We start from the raw sequence: 22,373 nt of genomic DNA, 5'->3' as shown, positions 1-22,373 counted from the left end.
AATTTGTGAGTCGGCTTGGAATTTTTGGCTTGTTTTGTAAAAGGTCAAAGAACTATGGCGACTAATTCTGTGAGCAAAAGGGGAACCTGGGCTTGCCGTTTTTGAAAACACCGGCCTCTCCTACTGCCATGCATGTGGCAAACCGCAAGGGGGGCTTCGAAAGCGGTTGTAGAGCTTGCCGGTTTTGAGAAAACGTAAATGCAAAGGCACCAGGCTACTGCAAGCTTCTTGCATGAGGCCAGAGCAGCTTCTGCAGCACATCAGAAGTTGGTGACTTGTTCCTAGACTCTTCCTTCTTGTCTCTCTTCTTTAAAAGCTATCTGAATTCCAACCAGCCCATATCGCCAAATGTTTCCCTGTTCAGATCTTCATAACGGATTGATCTTTCGGTGTCAAAGGTAGCGGGCCAGCAATGAAAACCACTTTCCAGTATCTCAGACTTATCTGTTACCAGGTTAGAAACAAAAGCATGCCACACATGCATACTTCCGAGAGGAGAGGCACTCTAAGCCTTTGGATAAATGTCCATCTTTTACTATTGGCAGCCCCTCCTGCCTCCTGTTAAACCTGACCCCAGCATGCACAGTTAGACGCTGTCTACCAGCATGCTGATCTTGGGGAGAAAAGGTGCAGCGTGGGTGCAAGAAGCCAGCTCCAGAAGCCTCTGCATTGGCTTCCACAGTTCCACCTGTCCCTAAGCAGTTGAAAATTTGCTTTCCAAAGAAGTTCAGGCCTGAGAGTATAAAGCCTTTTGTGATAGTTAGTTTTCCCTTGTCTAAAGAACCGGTACTTCTTTGTTCCACATCCTGTAGTAATCTGCTGAAATCTTTGGCAATGGGAGGGTATTTTTTTTAAAAAAGGGTGGGTGGAGAGAATGGGTGTGTAAAGATGGCTGAAACACTTGTGCAAAGTTGCTTGTGCTTAACTGGTTAAGGAGTCCAGCTGCATGAAGGCAAGACACCTACGGTGTGGCCACCTATGAGATGGCCATGCTCAGACTGCCTTTCAGGAGCTGAGTGCCTTCCTCCCTTTTTGCAAGCTGAAGTCCATTAACCCAGGCACCCGATCACATTTCTACCAAACAACACACCGCCTGAATTCAGTTGCTGCAACAAAGACAGTAACTTGGTTCATGCTAACGTTATACCGCTGGACCCACGATAGTGCAAGGAAACCAGGCCATGGATTCTTAACCAATTTGTTTTATTGTTACTATTATTATTTGGACTTCAGCAGTTAATGGGATTACAGGTTTTGGACTTCTTCAGAAAGGAATGAAATGACAAAGCAGCTGGCCATTGCATTGAACGAGGCAACAGAAAGCATGGGAGGTAAAACAATATGCAGAAGTACCAGTGAGTGAGATGTCTTACACCTCATTTTTGACCCTCCAACAGGGCAGTCCAATTTTTCATAACAAGTGGGCTGCCAAGAGTACTTTGACACAGAAACTGTGGGCTGCACACTGCCCTGATGTGTGGGAGAGCGGTGGGGGGAGCAAGGTGAAAATATGAGCTCCCAGTCCTCACACTGGCTTCCCAAAAATTAGGTAAGCAAGGTACTGTGCTTTGGGATGGAGGCATGAAGCTCTGGCAGGATCCTAGAGCCCTCCCACCTCCTTGCCAAAGCTGTGAAAGTGCTAACTAGGCTTTGGGGAGGAGGTGTGAGGACTCTGGAACCCCAAAGCCCAGCACCTCACGTACCTGATTTTGGGAAGATGACAGATCCTGTTTATTTCTGACCCCCGGTCATGCTGGCTGGAGCTGAGGAAGGCTGGAGTCTTAACAGAAGGTCAAAGGCCACATGGCCCATCCCCACAAGCCATATCAATGTGTAATGTTTAAAAACTGGGTGTCTCCAACCATCCCTTCCTTCAGTGACAGCTATAGGTCCCTATAGACCTCTACAAATACACATATTACCTACTGGGGATGTGGACATTATAGCTACTACACAAATTGTGTGCACTTGTTATGTAAACGAACTTGCTCACAAGCTACATCTGAGAGTACAAACTTCTAGGTCTCGTTTTAAAATTAAACAGCTGGCCCTAGCAGCTAATTTACTGCACCGTGGTTCACAGTGACCACCCCAGGCCAGGTCTGGCCATTGGCAAGGGCTTCAGCACCCATCAAAGGCTGACTCATCCATTGCAAAGCGAAAGGTCTGGCCGTTCACTCTTCAGCCTCTGCCCAATGGCACTCACTGTTAGGCTAGAATGCGAGCGGCTCAATCATTATTGTGATTATTTATTACATTTGCATACCACCCTTCGTCCAAAGATCCCAGGGCAGTTCACAACACAAAAATATAAAATGAGAACACAAAATACACTAAAAATAAAAAATAAATAAAAATAAATACACCAGCACTAGATTCCTACACAAAGGCTAGGCCGGATGTCCTGTCTTATGGACTGAAAGGATGTCTTAAAGAAATCAGAGCACATGTAGCCAACAGGAGGCACTTTAGATGACGATGGACTACAACTCCTGAAGATCCTGGACCACTTGCTATCTTGGCTGCAGCTGTCAGGAGTGAGTAGTCCCAACATCATCTAGAGGACACCATGTTGGCTAGCCCTGGATTTGAGGATTACAAAAAAGAAAAACGGACCAAAAGTGGCCTGAGTATCAGCTCAGTGAGGTGCTAGCTTTGTCCAGCAGCCAAACGAACATGCAAGGATGGGCGATGCTCCTCCCCTAAGGCCAGAGACATTAATCAAAAGATCACATTCCCAGTGAGGGGGAAGGAAGCAATCCTTCCATTGGGCCATGTTTGCATGGCAATTTGACACTGGGGGAAATAAGGCAAGTATACAATCTGGAGAAGACGCTTCCCGAGTTGCCTGGGTTATACAACCCCAAGCGATTCTGGACATTCAGGAAAGGCTGTGGTTGCTTACCAACCAGTCTTTGTTGCATCCTATTGCACCAAACAACAGGCCAGCTGCTAGCCAGGGAGGCTTACAGCAGTTAGGCAGTGGCAAACCCTTGGCTCGAATAAAAAACATCCACCTTCTGGAAGCAGCTGCTTGCGGCAACTTTTCTACTTTCTCCTTGCAGGAGGGAGCCAGCTCTGCCCAACGCAGCCCGTAACGTTACTGAAGCTCACTTTGCTCTTTGCTGAAAAGGCAACTTGCAATCTATAAGGAGGAGGAGGAGTCCGCCGTGGAGCAAAAACACCCGTCGCCCTCCTCGCCGTTGCCTTGAAAACACAGGAAGGCAGCATTCTGGGCAGCTGTGTTGGCAGGCTAGCAGCCAGTTCTACCTAAATGTAGAGAACGCCTGTCTCTTTTCTGGGCAGGGTGCAGTGGGTGCTTTTTTTATCTCAACAGTCTGGAAGACTACTTGAGGCTGGTTCCTTGGTGCCGGCAGGGCGGGGGGCTCCGTGGAGACGCACTGCAGGAGATGTGGGTGGTCTTCCCGGCGCTGGATGGAGCCCTGGTTTAGCAGGTGGAGCACGCAGGACAGGACGTCAGCGCTGCTGCAGCAGAAGCTGGAGAACTTTGGGACTGAGCCCGGCTTCGGTTTCTGGCAGGCATCTATCACCTGGGAGAGGCAGAAAAAGTGGGTTAGTCTCTGGTACTGGCTACCAGCCAGACTGCGCTACAAGGCCAGACCCCTGCATTTCGTACCCTGAACACCAGGCTGTCGATGTGCAGCTCTCTCTCCTCTTTCAGGATCTCAAGAAGGAGGCAGCAGATGGTGTTCCTCTTCCTCTCCAGAGCCCTGCCCTTGTTCTCTTCCACATCGAAGTAGGTCTGCTTGGGCAACAGCCACAGGCGCTGGCTGGGCGCTTGGGCCAGCGTCCCCTCACTCAGCCTCAAGATACCTGGAGCCAAAAGACATAGGGCAGGCATAGCCAAGATTGCAGGGGCTGGTGAGAACTGTAGTGAAGAACACCTAGAAGGTTGGCTACCCCTGATGTAAGGACTTCAGACTGGCAGAACTTCTCAGATTTCCAGCATAGCTGGCTCTTTTTGAGGCCTAGCTTGGGAAACTCTCCTTGGCTGTAGTTTTCGAAAGGATTTGGGCAAAGCAAGTGCTCCATGGAAGTAGCTGGAAGTCAGGATCCCACCCACCTCACTGGGAAAACTCAAGATCCCATCTCCATATTTACCCTGGCTCTGGGTCAAGATCCCATTCGTCATCAGAGGTTTCAGCGCACAATCGAGGAGCTCAGGGGAGAGACCTGTGGCTTGAAAGAGCCTTTCCACAGAAACCTCCTAGGGCCAAAAGGGAAAAGAAAACAGAGGTAAACGAAGACAGCCTCAGAGGAATTATTGAACACCTGTCATGGTGATGGAAGCAGGTTGAGTTAGTGCCTCCTTCAAGAATTGGGGGGACTTGCAAATATAAAATAACAATGATTTTATTATTTATACTCCGCCTATCTGGCTGTGTTGCCCCAGCCACTCACAGGAAATAGGAAATTTGCAGGGTGCATGCTCAAATCCACACAGCAGGAGTCACTGAACTGCTAGTTTCTGCCACAGCAGCAATGACAGGATGTGGGGATAACCATGAGAAGGTTTTGCAACTTCTGAAGCAGATAGTTTAGGGAAGCTTTTAATGTTTGATGTATCACAGTATTTTAATATTCTTTTGGAAGCCGCCCAGAGTGGCTGGGGAAACCCAGCCAGATGGGCGGGGTATAAATAATAAATATTATTATAATAGAAGGCAAGCTAAGTATTGTCCAACAAAGCACATCTGGAGTTAGTTAAAGTTAGTTAAACAGGAACTGTGCTTGGTGCTAAGGGCTTTCAATCTCTACTGTTCAAAATTCAGGCAGTGGGGCTGTTTCAAGACAGGGTCACCAACATTTCAGGACCTGTGGGCAGATCTGCAAACTGGAGGATGTGTCATGGGCAACACACACACACCCTTGCAACCAAGCACACCCCTAAACCAATGCTGTTGGTGGCAACAGATTGCTTCTCTCAAACTAAACTTCAGTGAGTGGAGGAGCAGAGGAAGTCCTCTCTTGAGCACACCTGTGCTAGCAGGCATCACACTGGCAACCCATGTTTTATGCAAACGCAGGCCATCCTATGAGTCACGGAATATGCCCTGCTGATGGCAAACAAGTGGGGACCAAGGGAGTGTCAGACCTCGGCAGTGTTGAAGCAGAGGAGGATGTACATCTGCAGGGTGGAGACGTGTAGGAGGCAGCCCTGGTACTCAAGTTCCGCGTGGCCCAGCCACGTCCACTGCAAACGCCGCGGCTTGGTGTGCTCCAGCCCAAAGCGGCTCTGACCTGAGAAAGACAAAGGCAACGGTCAGGGAGAAATACTGCAGCAAGACGGGCAACACTCTCTCTGCTCAAGGACAGGAGATCACAATACTGGGGTTGGAGAAGCATGAACAAAACACAAATCTTGTTGTTTTTCAAATTGTCTCATCCCACGTTCCGTAGATTAGCCAGATTTTCCAAAGATTATGAACCTCTTAACGCTGCCTCTCTCAAAGGATGGTTTAAAGACTCACAGCTCCCTGCGAAGGTTTGTATCATTTCTTTATAGAAAGTTTGATGGTTCTCATTTCCAAGTTCAGAGTCTTGGGTCAAAGTGGGGTCCACCTGCCCCCCAAAACTCAGCCTGAGAGAGGCAGGGCTGGGCTCAAAAACAGCCTGGCACTCACTCTGGGTGTAGAAGTCAGCAAACTTGCTCAGGTGCTGACTGAGGGATTCTGGGAAGAACCTGGCAGGATCCTCCAGGTAGCAGAACGAGGAGATGGTCCAACAGCGTGGAGACAGCGCCAGCACCTTCACCTCGGCCTCTTCCTTCCGAGAGAACAGCTGCTGCGCCTCCACCATCTGGGGAAATACAGAAGGTCTGTGGCTTTGGCGGACAGTGGGGGCTGCCCAGGCAGTGTCAGCGGAGGAAGAAAAGGCCTTGGGGGCAGAGGACCTCCTGCATGGTCCACAGGGATGGGGCTCTGCCCTGCTGGCCCCTCCTTCGCCTCTCACCTCGCCTTCCTCCATCTCCTCCTCCGCCTCCCAGTTCCCGTCCTGGTCGAGTTCCAGCAGGTGCTTGTCGAGCTGCTCCAGCTGGAAGAGGTGGAACTGCTGCTGCTGCTCCTCCAGCTCACTCAGGTTCTTCAGCATCTGCTGGGGGAAGCGGTTGGGGAAGCAGAGCCCAATGTGCTCCACCACCGCACACTCCAGCCACGTCTTGCCCTGAGACAGGAGCCGGTCTCCCAGGTAGTATCTGCGCAAGCAGAGAGGGCAGACCCATCAGCCCAGACCCCCCTCGCCCCTCCTGCAGGGCAGGCCAGCCTCACGTACAAGAGACCCAGGAAGGAAGGAAGGAAGGAAGGAAGGAAGGAAGGAAGGAAGGAAGGAACCCAGCAGCTGAACTGGTGCTCTCAAGTCATTCTTCCTTATGGAAGTGCCAGGAACAGGCTGCACCACTTCCTGCCCGACGCCTGCGCCGTCTCCCAGAACAATGTGATAAGCAGCTCCTTGGGAATATGGGAAGCTGCCTTGGACTGAGCCAGGTCCCTTGGTCCCTCCACTGACTGGCAGTGGCTCCAGGGCTTCAGGCAGGAATATCTCCCTCCTTCCTGGAGACTGAACCCAAGACCTTCTGCCTGTACGGCAGCTGCTCTCCCCCTTGATCTCTGGCCCTTCCCTCCCCACTACGATTCCGCATATCTGCCCCACGAAGGCCTCCTCACCGGTAGAAGTGCTCGAAGGTGTTGGCCAACTCCAGGCCTGCCAGGAAGAGGACGGGCTCCAGGCTCCGCTGCAGGGGCCGCAAAGTCTCCACGTTGCCAGAGTCCGCCCAGCTCTCCTGGATCCACCGGTCGATGTAGCGGGCAAACTGCTCACTCACCTGTTGGCCACAGAGCAAGAGGCACCAGTTGAAGCCGGGAGAAGAAGCAGGTGGAGCTTCCATGAAGGGAGAGGGGGGGTGAGGGGGGCGGAGGGGATTCCTCCCTCAAACCAGCAGCAACGCCTCCAGGGAAGGGGATGGACAAGGCATCTGGGGAAGATCCCAGAGGGGGAGGCTGGCTGCTCTGTGATCAGGCCAGGGGAGCCAAGCAGGCTCTGAGATGAGGCCACGTTTGACATCCCTGGAAGTGCAAGGGGCAAGGCAAGGCTGCCTGCAGAGCCGGAGGGGGGATGTCAGAGGGACAGTTCCTGCAAATGAGCTCCCCCGTGACTAGGCCATGCCCCCCACCCTTCTGCCCTTACTCACATGCATGGCTGTCAGGAAGGAGAGCTGCAGCAGACCCCCCGAGAAGCCGTGGCACAGGGCCAGCATGAAGGACATCTGCTGCCCAAAGAGCTCCTCCATGGCGGTGCGGAGGCGCAGGTAGATGTTGCAGTAGCGCTCCACAAAGTCCGGGGCCTGCCAGGAGGACTCCAGGAACAGCTTCACCTGGGCAGAGGGACGGCAGGAGCACAACAGGGTCAGAGCAACCCACACGCCCTTCTCTGGCTCCCTGGGGCCTGCCTGGAAGTCTTCCTGCGGGCAGGGATGCCTGGCTGGTTGCCTGTCCTGGGTAGCGCTAAACACCCTTTAGCTCATCTTTTGGTTGGCTGTCAGTCGTCAGGAAAGTCTGGGCATGTGACTGGAACTGGGGCAGAAGTGTCAAAATCAGAACGAGGCTCCCACCTAATTTAGCAGCACCACGTAGAGCTTGGAGCCAGGAAACCCCCTTTCCTGGGAGAGTCTGGTCCACACCCCGTCCTGTCCCGCAGCCTCAGCTCTCCCCAAGGCTGCCTTCCCAGTAACTCCTTAATAGGCAGGGAAGCAGCTGCATGCAGACACAGTGAGAACAACGCAGCAGGACTAGTGAATGGTCTGCCATGGAAGACGTGGCCAGGAAGACATCTGTTTGCAGCAATGGAGAGTCGCTACGCCACATCTCACCCTGCTTGGCGCCCCCATTCGCACCTGGTCCTCTGCTCCCCCTACCTGCTGCTGGACCACCCCTTTCCAGCACTGGGTGATGCCAGTGGTGCTGCTGGGCTTCTTCACGGCTGCCTTGACAGTCCCAGAGCTCGACTCTTTGTTCTTCCCGTTCTTCCCGTTCTTCCCATCTGCAAAGTGGGGGTTGTGCGGCGTTATTCACGGGGACCGGAGCACCCAGGCACCCACTTCTGACTATACGGGACCTTGAGGGCTCTCCTCCCTCCCCAGTTCTTCCTCCAACGCCACCCCCCTTGCAGCCCCGGACGCCAAAGACACTCTTGCTCTCCTGCCAAGGTCTGCCTGGCCCCCAGAGGCTCCTCTGCGGCGACCTTCCCCCCTTCAATTGGGAAAGGGGACCTGCCCCTCCTGGGCTGCCCATCTGCCCAAGCAGGGAGACACTCACTGGATTTCACGGGGGGCTTCAGCTCCTCGGCCTCAGGGCTGCTGGAGTCCACGTGCACCAGCAGGTGGCTCAGGCGCCGGACGCGAGAGTTGAAGATGGCTGCCCGGCTTTTGCTGCTCCGGGAAGCCTCCAGGTTCTCCAGGTATTGGCTCAGGAGCCAGGAAAGGGGGCTGATGCCGCTGGGATCTGGAGGGCAGGAAAGAGTCAACACGGAGGGCTGCTGGGAGAGGGGAGGGGGGGAGGGTGTGGCTCCTGAGGACTTGTGCCAGGAAGGAGATGCCATACCTGGAGTGGTGATGCTCTGCACCAAAGGGCTGATCAGAGCCTCCCAGCAGGTCTTGCCCAGGGCCTGGGCAGCTTCGTCGTCGGGAAGGAAGCGGTCGGCAAAGACCTGCTCATGGCGCAAGGCACTGTTCAACCTGAAAGGGCAAAGGGGTGGAGGGTCAGCTGCTGACTTGGGCGACGCTTGGAGGCCTATGGAGGTCAGGGGCAAATGGGCTGAGAAGCAATGGCTGCACAGGGTGCGGGACAAAGCAGGGCAGGAGCTTGAACAACATGAAACCCAGCCAGATGGGTGGGGTATGAATAATAAAATTATTATTATTATTATTATTATTATTATTATTATGGAGATGGAAGGGGGGGGAGGAGCAGGATGGATATCTTCCGACAGGGTTTCCCAAACTTGGGTCTCCAGCTGTTTTTGGACTACAACTCCCATCATCCCTAGCAGGACGTATGATCAGGGCTGATGGGAATAGTAGTCCATCAACAGTTGGAGACCCAAGTTTGGGAAACCCTGTCTTGGGGTAAGCGTGGGAAGGGCTGGGAATGTGGACCCCCTCCCAGCGCAAGAGGGAGACCCCTCCCTGCCCCGCAGGACACCCTGCCCCTCCCCACCTGCGGCCCCAGGGAAAGGGCAAGACCTGTTGAAGAGCTGCAGCAGCTGCATCCGGTCTTCCGAGATTTCCTGGCACCAGGTGTGCGCCTTGGTGGTGTAGAAGAGGTACGTGCGCCGGCACAGCTGCTCCTTGAAGATGGGCCAGAAGGTGGGCTTGGGGCCCAGCACCTCGATGCCACGCACGCGAGTGTCAATGCCCCCCTGAGAACGACACAAACCTTTCCAGTGAAATCAAGGCAGCACCCGTGGGGAGGGCCCACCAAAACACGGCAAAAAGTGGACAGTCCTACCTGCTGACAGCGCTTGATCTTGATCTGTATGATGGGCCAGAAGCAGTTCATGTTCTCCAGAAGGATCACTCTGCTGGCCGATGGCGGGACAGTCACCTTTGGGCAGAAAAGGAGAAGATGCGGCTTGGATTTGTCATTCTGAAGATGCCTCTTCATCACAGAGGAGGAGAAAAGGGGCAGAGAGGCCCTAAAGTTGTCTTTGCCTAATTCCCTTGCTCTCTTCTTCCCTCCCACAGGGTTGTTGGTGTCAATTGCCTCTGCATGTGTTTGTGCGTGCATACTTAATACAATAATTCTGTAAGTTGCGTGTCTTTGTTTCTCAGTTTGATCCTTTTATCTGGGTTTTTTTTATGTATCGTGCAATTTTATGCTGTTATTTTTATTGATGAATAAATTAGAAATTATTTATTGCAATGATCAAGAGTGAATTTCTGTTTTAATTATTATTTTCTGGTGTTTAATTTTATTGTGTAAAAAGCTGCGTGTTTTTTATCATGACTTTTTTTGTATCGGGTTTTAAGGGGCGTGATCTTCATTGTGTGTTTCTTGTTTCTGCAGCTAGTGATACAGAAAGGTGGAATGTTAATTAAACATGAAACGAGATGAAATTTTAAACGTCCTCCAGATGCTGCTTGAAGCACAACTTCCACCATCCCAGATAACTGGAGGGATGCTTGTTGGGGCTGATGGGAGCTGCTGTTCAGCAACCCCTGGAGGACCAAAGAAGAAGAAGAGTTTGGATTTGATATCCCGCTTTATCACTACCCGAAGGAGTCTCAAAGCGGCTAACAATCTCCTTTCCCCTCTTCCCCCGCAACAAACACTCTGTGAGGTGAGTGAGGCTGAGAGACTTCAGAGAAGTGTGACTGGCCCAAGGTCACCCAGCAGCTGCATGTGGAGGAGCGGGGAAGCGAACCCGGTTCACCAGATTACAAGCCTACCGCTCCTAACCACTACACCACACTGTCCCCTGCGCCTGGTCCACTCCAACTGGCAGCAGCTCTCAGCCAAAGGTCTTTCCTATCGCCTGATGACTCCTCCTTTGAACCAGAGACTAACCTTCTGAAGGCAAGGTACGCTTTCTCCACTACTTAGCCTACAGTCCTTTCCCCTTGAAGCTGTGCCAACAAAGGCAAAACCTTGACCTGAGAGAAGAGACGGTAGAAGAAGATTGGAAGAAGTTTAAAGAATATTTGAAAAAATATGTTAATATTTAAATCTGAGAATAGCTTTGGAAGTGGATATAGGCTGTAGGTTTAGAAGTAGAAGACAGTGTATTTTAAAATAGTATTACTTGTAAGGGATAAAATGTGAAGATTTTTATGGTAAAAGTAAGTGTGGTTTTAAAAAATGGTTAAAAATTATGATATATGTAAACTGCTAAAGATGAGGTAAAATGAAAATCAGATATGGGGGGCTTGGGGAAACTCACCTAACAATGTTTAGAAAAAATAAGGGTAAGACAAGAATTTGTTTGTATTGTTTGTTTTTCTGTTTGTGTTGTTAAGTTGTGCTATAAAATGAATAATTTTTTTGGGGGGGGGGGGACAAAAACAAAGGCAAAACCTTGTCAAGTGTGGTGTGTGTCTCAGAGACAGGAACCCTTCTGTGGCACGGGGAAGAGCTTGATGCTCTCTAGCCACGGAAGCACCTTTCAGGCTGAAGCACTGACCGTATTGAGCTTGATGCTGACACTGGCTGCGCTCTCCCCTCCCATGACCATAATACGCGCTGGCATGTAGCTGGAATCCTCGCTGGTCACCAACAGAGACAACTGCCTGTGCAGGGAGAGAGCAGGGGTTTCAGAGCAAAAACCAGGCACCCTATTGGGAGCCTGGGACCTTTTCAAAGAAGGCAGGAGAGCATGTCTGCCTCGTTCCACGAGAACCAATATGTTCACACATTCCTGGCTCAACAAGAAACTTGGCTCTCTATGCCTGGCATCCAACCGTCTTATTTTATTTATCTGTGTTAAATTTTCTGTTTTACAATTTAGAATATTAATTTAGACAACCTTAAAATATCAGTGACTTCCCTTCTTCTCTTTCCGCAGTTCATTTTGCATAGCATAAATCCCTGCATATTCTTACATAAACTAAACCATTCAGCATTCCATTGTTACTTCCATCAAAACATATTTACACTCTTGAGTTTATCTTAATGCTGCCTCTGGCTCACAGCAAGAAATCTCAACTCATTTGAAAATGACTATGTTAAACTGTGGAAAGAGATTAAGAAAGAGCTGGAGATTTGGGAGAGAATGACGCTCTCCCTGCTTGGCAGAATCTCAGCTATCAAAATAAATCTATTGCCCAGGATGCTGTTTCTATTCCAATCAATACCAACTGTAAATAATGCAGGCTGCTTCAAGGAGTGGAAGAAGGATATTTCTAAATTCATCTGGCAGGGGGGAAAGCCAAGAATTAAACATAAAATTATGATAGACATATTTTGTTTGTTGTTTGTTTGTTTGTTTGTTTGTTTATTAGACTGATACGCCACAAGAGATCACAAGATCTCAGGGCAATTCGCAAAATACAGGGTTAAAGCAACAAATAAACACAACAACAACAACAATTTATTATTTATACCCCGCCCATCTGGCTGGGTTTCCCCAGCCACTCTGGGAGGCTTCCAAGGGAATATTAAAAACAATACAGCGTCAGACATTAAAAAATTCCCTAAACAGGGCTGCCTTCAGTTGTCTTTTAAAAGTAAAATAATTGTTTACTCCCTTGACATCTGATGGGAGGGCGTTCCACAGGGAGGATGCCACTACCGAGAAGGCCCTCTGCCTGGTTCCCTGTAACCTCAACTTCTCGCAGCCAGAAGGCCCTCAGCACTGGACCTCCCTGCTTGTGTATACTCACCGGATTACGACCCCACGATGCATATAGATGTTGATATGGTGGGAGGTGCTGTTGCCATTAGACTCCCAGTAGGTCTTGGGGTTCCCGTCTGTCAGCTTGCTGGCTTGGTGAGGGTTGGAGGAGACTTCCACCCTCTCCCAACACTTGTCGTCTTTGACCTCCGTGCTGCAGCCTGAGGAAAGAAGAAATGACCCTGGGCTTGGTACAAACGGCCAGAGCCGTAAAAGGAATGAGACGTCGACAGCTCTGAAGGCTAAAAGGACACTCACCTTGGCAAAGACTGTGCAAGAACACATCAAAGAACGGGATGTTGATAGGCTGGTGCGTCTGCCTGTGTTCTTCTATTTGACCCAGAATCACCTGTGCATTTGGGAGCGGAGAGAGAGGAGAAAGAGGTAGAAGAGACACCAAGAGACACCAATGTATCAAAGGGCAATAAGAAGGCAGAGCTAGCTTTATGGAAGCTCAAAGTGTGCAGGTACCAGTGGACCAGCATAAGAAGGATATTGAGAAGCTGGAAAGTGTGCCGAGGAAGGTGACCAAGATAACAAAGGGTTTGGACTCACAGCTGTCCATGGAGACGCAGGTCAATTCTGTATCCAGGGCAGCTGTCTACCAACTCCACCTGGTACGCAGGCTGAGACTCTACCTGCCCGCGGACTGTCTCGCCAGAGTGGTACATGCTCTAGTTATCTCCCGCTTGGACTACTGCAATGCGCTCTACGTGGGGCTACCTTTGGAGGTGACTCGGAAACTACAACTAATCCAGAATGCGGCAGCTAGACTGGTGACTGGGGGCGGCCGCCGAGACCACATAACACCGGTCTTGAAAGACCTACATTGGCTCCCAGTACGTTTCCGAGCACAATTCAAAGTGCAGGTGTTGACCTTTAAAGCCCTAAACGGCCTCGGCCCAGTATACCTGAAGGAGCGTCTCCACCCCCATTGTTCTGCCCGGACGCTGAGGTCCGGCGCCGAGGGCCTTCTGGCGGTTCCCTCATTGCGAGAAGCAAAGCTACAGGGAACCAGGCAGAGGGCCTTCTCGGTAGTGGCGCCCGCGCTGTGGAACGCCCTCCCATCAGATGTCAAAGCGATGAATAACTACCTGACATTCAGAAGACACCTGAAGGCAGCCCTGTTCAGGGAAGTTTTTAATATGTGATATTTTAGTGTATTTTTGGTTTCTATGGAAGCCGCCCAGAGTGGCTGGGGAAACCCAGCCAGATGGGCGGGGTACAAATAAATTATTATTATTATTATTATTATTATTATTTGGAAACCAAGCCTTATGAAGAATGGTCGAAGGAGCTGGGTATGTTTAACCTGGAAAAGTGACAGGAGATATGATAGCCATCTTCAAATATCTCAAGGGCTGTCACATGGAAGATGGAGCAAGCTTGTTTTCTCCTGCTTCGGAGGGTAGGATTCCAACCAGTGGCTTCAAGTCACAAGAAAGGAGATTCCGACCAAAGATCAGGAAGACCTTTCCGTCAGGAAGCGCTGTTCGACAGTGGAACAGATTCCCATAAGAGGTGGTGGACTCTCTTTCCTTGAGGGCTTTTAAGCAGAGGTTGGATGTGTTAGTATTTCGCGCCTCCGATGCTGCAGATGAGATTGGTGTGAATCACATGCCTGTCTGGGAAGAGCGTGGGAACGGAAGAGAGTCTTATCTCTTCCGCTGTATGTACTATTTGTACTGTACTTTTGCTTTTACTTCTGTCTGTTTCTTCTCTCGGAGCTGGAAAGAAAGGACGCCATGAATCCTATGTCTGTACATAATTTGTAAATAAATACGTAGATCAGCTCTACAATGTCTCACGCTTCTTGGTGTTATGCCAGAAGATTAGTGTGCCGATATCATTTGATATATGTTGCTGAAGCGCACTGGAGAAGAAGGAAAATGCCTTTTCCAGAGCTGCGCATACCGAAGGATGCTCGGAGTTTGGGGGCTGCAAGGGCACCCCAGGGCGTTTTCCAACAGGGTGGTCGTAGGAAGTGATTCATGAATTAAATTATTAATAATAATAATAATAATAGAAACATAGAATTGTAGACTAGGAAGGTACCACAAGCATTATCTAGTCCAACCGCACACAATGCAGGAATCTTTGGCCCAACGTGGGGCTCAAACCCACAACCCCGAGATCGAGAGTCTCATGCTCTACCAACTGAGCTGGAAGAAGCCTGGGACTCAGAAGCTGTTTGGGGAGGATGACTCCTTCCTTCCTTATGGAATTTTTATCCTGCCCCTCCTCCCAAAGAAGCCCAGGACAGCAATGTCCAAAAGCAAGGCAAAGCTGCCATGACATTTCTTCCTGTTTCCCTAATTCATTTGCCTGGTTTTCCTCCATACCAGAACAAGAGAGGGGGGCGCATCTTGCTGAAGGACCTCAAGAAGCCAGAGAAGGACAAGTGGGGCAACAGCCTGGATGCCCTGCAGTCTGCCCTGCAGCTGGAGAAAAAGGTGAAGCAGGCCTTGCTGGATCTGCACAAGCTGGCAACAGAAAAGGGAGACCCTCATCTGTGTGACTTCCTGGAGTTCCTGGAGGAAGAGGTGAAGGTCATCAAGCAGCTGGGAGACCACCTCACGAACCTGAGGCGCCAGGGACTGCCCCAGAATGGCACAGGGGAGTACCTGTTTGACAAGCTCACTTTGAAGAGCAGCAGCTGAATCCTCTCATCGCTTTAGAAAAAGAGTAAAATTTGTGGTCAAGTTTGTGTAGAGAGCCAGTGTGGTGTAGTGGTTAAGAGCGGTAGACTCGTAATCTGGGGAACCGGGTTCGCGTCTCTGCTCCTCCACATGCAGCTGCTGGGTGACCTTGGGCTAGTCACACTTCTCTGAAGTCTCTCACCTCACAGAGTGTTTGTTGTGGGGGAGGAAGGGAAAGGAGATTGTTAGCCGCTTTGAGACTCCTTTGGGTAGTGATAAAGCGGAATATCAAATCCAAACTCTTCTTCTTCTCCTCCTCCATGCAATGCAGCCAATGCTCAACGTAAGCGACTCTGCTCCACCTGGCCTGCACTCCCAAGCTAGATTCCCCCACAAAAGGTACCGGGATTTACCTGGATGCAGCCAGCCAGGATGCTGGCAGTCATCTTCTTATACAGGCCGGCGTACTTCTCGCACTTGCTCACGAGGTCCCTCAGTTCCGTCACCCGTGGGAGACCGGAGCCATGCTTCTCCACGACTTTGGCCAAGGCTTCCTCGGTACGCAGGCAGCACATGGAAACAGCACAGTCTCTGTCCAGGGTTGCCAAGTGATGAAGGAACTCAATGGACTCCTGGACAACCTGCAGGCAAAGGGAAGAATATAAAAGCACATCAGGAATTGATAACAGTATTTAAAATAAATAAATAAACACAACAACAAGTAAGTAGTTTGCATAAAAATGCTGAGATCAACTTTTTCTTTAAAAAATCACCATTCACAAAAAAGCGTAGGAAAAGAAGGCACTAAGTGGACTTTTTACTTTTAGTGGGAAAGTTACGTTTAAATAATCATCATCTGTTCTACAAATTCCATAGAACATCTGCAACGTATGAAACGGGATCACAGAACATGCTTCAATAGTTCTTCCTCCCAGCTCCCTCCCCACCGATTCTTCCTCCCTACCTCTTGATCATTTAGGTGAGCACTCATGGAAGACAAGCAAGACTCAATGCACTTATGCCAGGGCACTGAGTCTTCCCAGGAACTGTCCAGGAACTTGTTCAAAAGCCTGGAGCAAAGAAGAAAGAAGAGGAGGAGGAGGGAAAGTTCTGAAAAGAGACACGTTAAAAGCAACAACTGAGCTCCTCCAAAGTGATCGCTCCAGACCCTGCCAACACAAGACCCTGCCAACAATAATCTTGCGATGCAACAGCTAACTGCCTTGCAACCACCCAAAAGCATTCTCTACTTTCTTTCATGCTTCTGGTTTCTTTATATTATTAATCTCCTTCATATTATTATTCACATGCACAGCTTGGCACTCTCTCTGGAGTTCTAGTTTGGGATAAGGAATGGCAATACTCTGCACATGTCGTGCATCATGGCACATTTCCCCCGGTTGAGAAAGTGTCGGGTTTTTAAAAGCAGTCAGCGTGCTTTGTTGATTTATCCTGATGTCTGCATTCCCCATTGAAATAACGTTCAGTGCCTATAAAAGTCACAAAATGATTGGAGAGCTCGACTAAACATACTGATTGGCTGGGCTTTTGCTGTTGTTGTTTGTTTCCAAATGGTTGCGAGGGACTTGTACACTTCTCATCCATTTCCCCAAAGTCTGTGTTTGCTTTTGCAAAGTTCCAAACTTGCCCCATTTACAAGGTGAGAGAGCTATGATGGGCTCCCAGCCTTTGGGGTGAGCGCAACTCTCTTGGGTCAACATGGCAAGCTGCCATCGAAGTACGTGAGCCATACCTTAATGTTCCCAGCAGTACGTCCCTCTCAGATCCCAGTGGCACCAAGTCTTTGAGCAGAAGCACATCTGCCAGAAGCTCACAGCTGTTTCCCACGGGGAAGGCACCCTGGCCACAAATGCAGCCCTCCAGAGCCATCGCCATCTCCTTGCAAACGCTGCTGGTGTGCAGACTGCTCAGCAGTTTGGGAACATCAATGTCCTTCGGGCCAAAGGAGGCTGCAGAGACTGGTTGGTTGGGGAGGGAAGACATTTTGAAGGGCAGAGCTTAGAACTTTGCTCTTGAATAACAACAACAATAACAATTTTATTCATACCCTGCCCATCTGGCTGGGTTTCCCCAGCCACTCTGGGCAGCTTACAGCATAACTAAAACCATAATAAAAACACCAACCGTAAATATTTGAGTAAATATTTGAACTATCTGAAAAGCAATTGTAATAAACAGATTACGTTAGTAGGACTGCCCTGGCCCTGGTGGAGGATAACCTGACTTCCTTAGGGCCTGGGACTTCTAAACTATGATTATTCATGGACCTTAAGGTCCTCTGCAGGGCATACCAGGAGAGGCGGTCCCGTAAATACGAGGGCCCTAAGCCACAAATAACATTACTGAAAAATGAAAATTTAAGGCAGCGCGGTAGCATCCGTGTGTGACAAATTGAAGTCAAAAGGAAGAAATGTCCTGTGCCACAGAGAGGAGAGGCAGCGCCCTCTTGGCCCAGATGTCTTCAGGCCCACAAGGAAGGAGAGCACAGAGATACTGCTGCTAATGGAGAGCGTTCACCCTCCAGCCAAGATCCATCCTCAAAGCCTCAGCCACATCATACCTGCATTCTCCTGGCTCAGGGGCAGCTTACGTCCAGCCAAGCGGCTAAGCACTATCCGAGCCAGCCTCTCGTTGGAGCTCTGGCCGGCTTGGCAGCAGCTCTGCAGGACTGCATGGAGGTCACAGTTTTCCAGCTGCTCCGCCAGACCCTTGTGGTAGTCGATCAATCGGTTGAGCACCAGAAGCCCATTCCGAACTGCTGCCGAGGCCCTGGGGGAAGAAGGCAAAGGGAACCTGCATTGAGAGGCTGCGGGAAAGAAGTGGGGGTCTCTCCTTCTTTAGAGGGTCTTCAGCAGAGGCTGCACAGCCGCTTCTCGGGGGTGTCGTAGCGGGTTTGCTGCATCAGCAGAGGATTGGGCTAAATTACCTTCAAAAGGTCCCTTTCAAGTCTATAATTCCATGAGGCAGAATAGAACTCAGGCTCATACAGGATTTTCCAGCCCCGGAAAGCTAGGAGCCTCATATTCAAGGAAGATGAAGTGAACCTTCCCTCCAAAATCTCAATAGAAACGAAAGATCCCCTTGGTCTGGGCTCTTCTTAGCCTCAGAGTAAAGATAAATACCATACTTTTCCATGTATAAGACGCCCCCATGTATAAGAAGCCCCCTATTTTGGGAGACTCAAATTTAAGAAAATGGGGGGAGATGGCTTTTTTTGCAAAGGATTGCGCAGGGTTGTTTAGCTTGTTTTATGGGGGATTGCCGAAAATCACCCACTTGCGTCCAAAAATCTGCCTCTCATCTGTCCCCTCACTGGCAGAAGCTGTCAATCGCCCCCTCAATTGCCGCAGTGTCAGCCAATCAACAACAGCCATTGAGGCAGCAACCAATAACACACTCAATAGCCGATGACAGCCAAGGCAGCAACCAATCAAACGTCCACCCTATGCACTATCCATGTATAAGACGACCCCCATTTTAGCATAATTTTAAAAGAAAACAATCTAGTCTTATACACGGAAAAGTATGGTATTCATACAATTTTTACTGAAGTTTTAAAATTATATCTCCTCTCTCTTCCCTTTCTCATTTTCCTTCTATAAATTTCCCTCCTCCTTATAATTTGAAAGCATCAGATACGAACGCTCCTTTGCCTCGCCCAGATTCCCCCTTGAACCTCACCCAGGTGTGTTCAGCATCTTCTCGATCGCAGCAGGGACGGCGCAGAGCAAATTGCCAGGGACTTTGCTGGAAGCAGGACCAACGTCGGTGAAGAGCTCTTGCATTGCCCGGGCATCTGAGGGTTTCAGAGGGTAGTGCTTCTCACAGCCTCCTGGTAGCTCACAGTTCCCAGCTCCCAACAGTATCTTCAACGCCTGGGGGACAAAGACAGCGGCTGAATGGCAAGGAATAAAGCAGAGAGAGGAATGGCGAACTGTAAATTCAGTAGACCAGTGGTTTCCAATTAGCGATCTCGTTTTTCAAAAAGTCATGGATTTCCTCCCCCCCCCCCCACATTTTTGAAACCGTTGATATCTCTGTGGTTGGTTGTGTTATGTGAATGGTGCCATGATACCCTCCAAAACATGTCCCAGCGCAAAATGGGACACACAACTTCTGGGCTGCGCTCCCACCCGAGTCACATGATCTGCATGGCGGCCAGAAATGGAAAATACTGGGCAGTTGAAGGGTACGTGCTGCAGACCAGCAACTGGAAACCACTGCAATGCACATTCATGAAATTACATTTGCACCCAAACCATACAGCATACGACAGGAAACGTACCGCTAGGCCAGCCTGCTGCACTGATGCAGACATGGAGTGCTTCTGCATGCATTGTAGCATGGGGCGCAGCCCCCCTCCGAGGGCAAAGAGGACCCGCCAGTCATACTTGGCCATGAACCGGGACAGCATCTGTAGTGCCAACACCATCACCAGCTTCTCCTCCACTCGATGACTCAGCATCTCCACCAGCAACCTCCCCATTTTCTCCCTGTGGGCAGGAGAAGGGGCAAGTCATCGCAGGAGCCTGGCCCCTCAACAGACGGCTGGAGACCAGGCCCCAAGCACACAGAACCAGGCAAGGCAAATACTTCTTGCTACTGAACAGAAAATAACTTGTCAATAAATTGGTGATGCCAACTCTGGGAGGGAGAGGTGCTGTCCAGGTGGTACTGACCCATGACAGGGCCTTCTCAGTGGTGGTTCCCCAGTTGCGGAATCCCCCTCCTAGTGAGGTGTTCCTATCTCCGTCATTATTTCAGGAGGAATTTATATCAAACCATATTATCCACGGTAATGTTTACACTACACATGAGAAAATCCTGCCTTTGTTTCCATCTGCTTACAATGGTCTCCTAAATTCGGGGGCCACCAGGTGGCGCGTTGGAAGATGGCCGACAATAACATCTCTCTGACCCATACGAGGTACTAAGGGGCTGCTATGGGAAGTATGCAGCCTTCCTAATACCCCCCTGGATGTGGGGGATGCACTGTCCTGCCAGCAGTGTTCACAATGCACCCCCTGATACGAGAGATGGGGGTGCCGAACACTTGGCACAGGCCCTCGGTGAAGTCAGATCTTCCTGACGCCGATTCCAATCAGCGCGTGCTGGTTGCTTCAGCTCGGAAATATAATTGGAAACATACGATTGGAAATGAAGCTGAAAGCACATACATCAAGTAAAGCTCGACTGATAAGACTGCTGATTAATGGATCTCTGCGACCAGGAGTGACGGACGGATAAGTAAATTTTCTGATGAATTACCACAAGGAGACTGTATGTTTGGAACGAAGGGGGGGTGGAGGAAAAAACTCTTTTTTTCTTTGCACGATGTGATATTAATAACCCTTCACCCCAGATAGAAACAAGATCATTGCGTTTTTATGAATCATAGGCAGGATTTTAAGAACTATGTGGGATGGATTACAGCAGGAGAGAAGACTGGTGAATGGTGAGAAAAGAGGAAAAATTTTATGACGCAGTTAAAAAATGGCGTCTCGCCAAGACAGGCTTGCCAGAGAAAGAAGGACTGGGGGAGGAGAATCAGGACTGTTCGAACGAGAAGGAATGTTGGAATGCAAGTTTGACCTGACAGAGCCCCCCGACTCATTTGATTTATTTGGTAAGCCTGAGAAAAATAAAGGACAGACCGGAGATTAATTTTGTTTATGGAAGCGTTGTACAGAGGCTGTCCCTGACCGATATGATTTTTGGAAGAGTACAAAATCCACATAGAATGCCAGCTTTCAACCTGCTTGTGAAAATCATCAGAGATCGCAAAGAAAGGAATTTACGATAACAACAAGAAGAGAAAGGAAGTAATAAAGGACTATCTGGATCAAACTGGACAGAACTGTCTAATTAAAGCAGTAAGATAAGTGAAGCTGTTTTGGACTCGTGCGGAGCTTGATGTATGGGTACCCCCAACAAAATTTAAAATTTGGCTGTATAATTTGGAACTAATGTGATATGGATAATGTGATGTGATTGGCCTGTTAATAAAAATTATTTTAAAAAAATATATACAATGGTCTCCTAAATTCAGGTAGGTAGCCGTGTTGGTCTGACGCAGTCGAAATAAATAAAAAATATGTATCTGAAGAAGTGTGCATGCACACGAAAGCTTGTACCCAGAACAAACTTAGTTGGTCTCTAAGGTGCTACTGGACAATTTTTTAATTTATTTTGAATGGTCTCCTAAGTAACTTATAAATTTTTCCTATTCTTTCATAAAGATTTTGTCCTTGGATCCCCTCAACCCAACTTCGCAGTTGGCAGAGAAAACTACACTCTTTCATCTTCTCACATAAAAAACCAAGAATAAGCCCCAAATACCTGCACCTCCCCACCTCCGAAGGAGGATGGGGAATCCCCAACATAGAAGCATATTACAATGCCAACCAAATACGCCACATAATCCCATATATACTAGAAGATGAGACAAAACAATGGGTACACCTAGAGAGGGACACAATTGAAAACACCTGCACCACAACATACCCACTCCTCCCAAACAAACTAAAGAAAATTCCCACAGCACTTAACAGGTACACACAGACCATGCTCAAAGCATGGAAAACACAAATAGGCAAACTATCCCCAACCCCATCCCCACTAATCCCCCTGGCGTACCACCCATTATTCCACCGTGCAGCACAAAACCTCAAGATAAAAACCTGGCGAACCAAAGGCTTATATCGCCTAATAGACTTTTATAAAAATAACAAACCCTTGTCAACGCAAGAAATACAAGACAAACTAGAAGACACCCAAATGCCCTGGTTAACACAACACCAACTTCATGCCCTCTTAAACAACCCAACAGTAAAATCAACAGCAACTAGGCCCCTGACAACCTTCGAAAACCTCCTCCTAACAACAAAGGGAAACGGTAAAGGGACGGTATCCGCAATATACAAAATACTACTCCAAAATCCTGTAAATCCCCTAGACGCAATCAAAAAACAATGGGAGAATGACATAGGCTATGAGATTAACCCCACTCAATGGACCAGAATGTGGTCTAAACCCCCCTTTAAATCCATATCAACGAAAAGAAAAGAACTCACACTGAAACTCACCTACAGGTGGTACCTAACACCAAGGAAACTAGCGCTAATACACCCAGGAACCTCACCAAAATGCTGGAGAGGGTGCACCTCCACAGGCACATACCTCCACATGTGGTGGGAGTGTCCCAAAATCCAACTATTCTGGACAACAGCCATACAAGAAATATGTAAAATAACTAAGCAAGTAATAGACATCACCCCAGAATTGGCCCTACTAAACATCTTCCAAGACAAC

At 49.3% G+C, this 22,373-nt stretch overlaps 1 protein-coding gene across 4 annotated transcripts in view; it reads right to left on the bottom strand.

The window, feature by feature from the left end:
• Positions 1 to 1,186: 1,186 nt before the first annotated feature.
• The window catches only part of LOC308472876 (cullin-9-like), a gene marked incomplete at its 5' end in the record, with an annotated part of 31,179 nt that continues 9,992 nt past the window's right edge, over positions 1,187 to 22,373 (bottom strand). For 3 of the 4 annotated variants that reach the window (XM_080998103.1, XM_080998104.1, XM_080998105.1), the window contains 22 exons: positions 1,187 to 3,551; positions 3,638 to 3,834; positions 4,123 to 4,228; positions 5,117 to 5,262; positions 5,646 to 5,820; positions 5,974 to 6,214; positions 6,684 to 6,841; positions 7,208 to 7,390; positions 7,931 to 8,055; positions 8,331 to 8,516; positions 8,616 to 8,749; positions 9,257 to 9,432; positions 9,522 to 9,617; positions 11,194 to 11,299; positions 12,392 to 12,563; positions 12,661 to 12,751; positions 15,455 to 15,682; positions 16,006 to 16,111; positions 16,795 to 17,020; positions 17,623 to 17,831; positions 18,744 to 18,937; positions 19,348 to 19,555. In XM_080998103.1, the coding sequence (XP_080854229.1) occupies positions 3,267 to 3,551; positions 3,638 to 3,834; positions 4,123 to 4,228; positions 5,117 to 5,262; positions 5,646 to 5,820; positions 5,974 to 6,214; positions 6,684 to 6,841; positions 7,208 to 7,390; positions 7,931 to 8,055; positions 8,331 to 8,516; positions 8,616 to 8,749; positions 9,257 to 9,432; positions 9,522 to 9,617; positions 11,194 to 11,299; positions 12,392 to 12,563; positions 12,661 to 12,751; positions 15,455 to 15,682; positions 16,006 to 16,111; positions 16,795 to 17,020; positions 17,623 to 17,831; positions 18,744 to 18,937; positions 19,348 to 19,555 (3,748 nt within the window). In that variant the 3' untranslated portion in view covers positions 1,187 to 3,266. The remainder of the gene's footprint in view (positions 3,552 to 3,637; positions 3,835 to 4,122; positions 4,229 to 5,116; positions 5,263 to 5,645; positions 5,821 to 5,973; positions 6,215 to 6,683; positions 6,842 to 7,207; positions 7,391 to 7,930; positions 8,056 to 8,330; positions 8,517 to 8,615; positions 8,750 to 9,256; positions 9,433 to 9,521; positions 9,618 to 11,193; positions 11,300 to 12,391; positions 12,564 to 12,660; positions 12,752 to 15,454; positions 15,683 to 16,005; positions 16,112 to 16,794; positions 17,021 to 17,622; positions 17,832 to 18,743; positions 18,938 to 19,347; positions 19,556 to 22,373) is intronic. The other variant, XM_080998106.1, reaches the window with a different exon arrangement.

The sequence above is a fragment of the Podarcis pityusensis genome, assembly GCF_964106645.2.
Source record: "Podarcis pityusensis genome assembly, chromosome: 3".
Lineage (NCBI taxonomy): Eukaryota > Metazoa > Chordata > Lepidosauria > Squamata > Lacertidae > Podarcis > Podarcis pityusensis.
The sequence above is the reverse complement of the archived record's forward strand: the minus strand, read 5'-3'. Positions and strand labels throughout refer to the sequence as shown.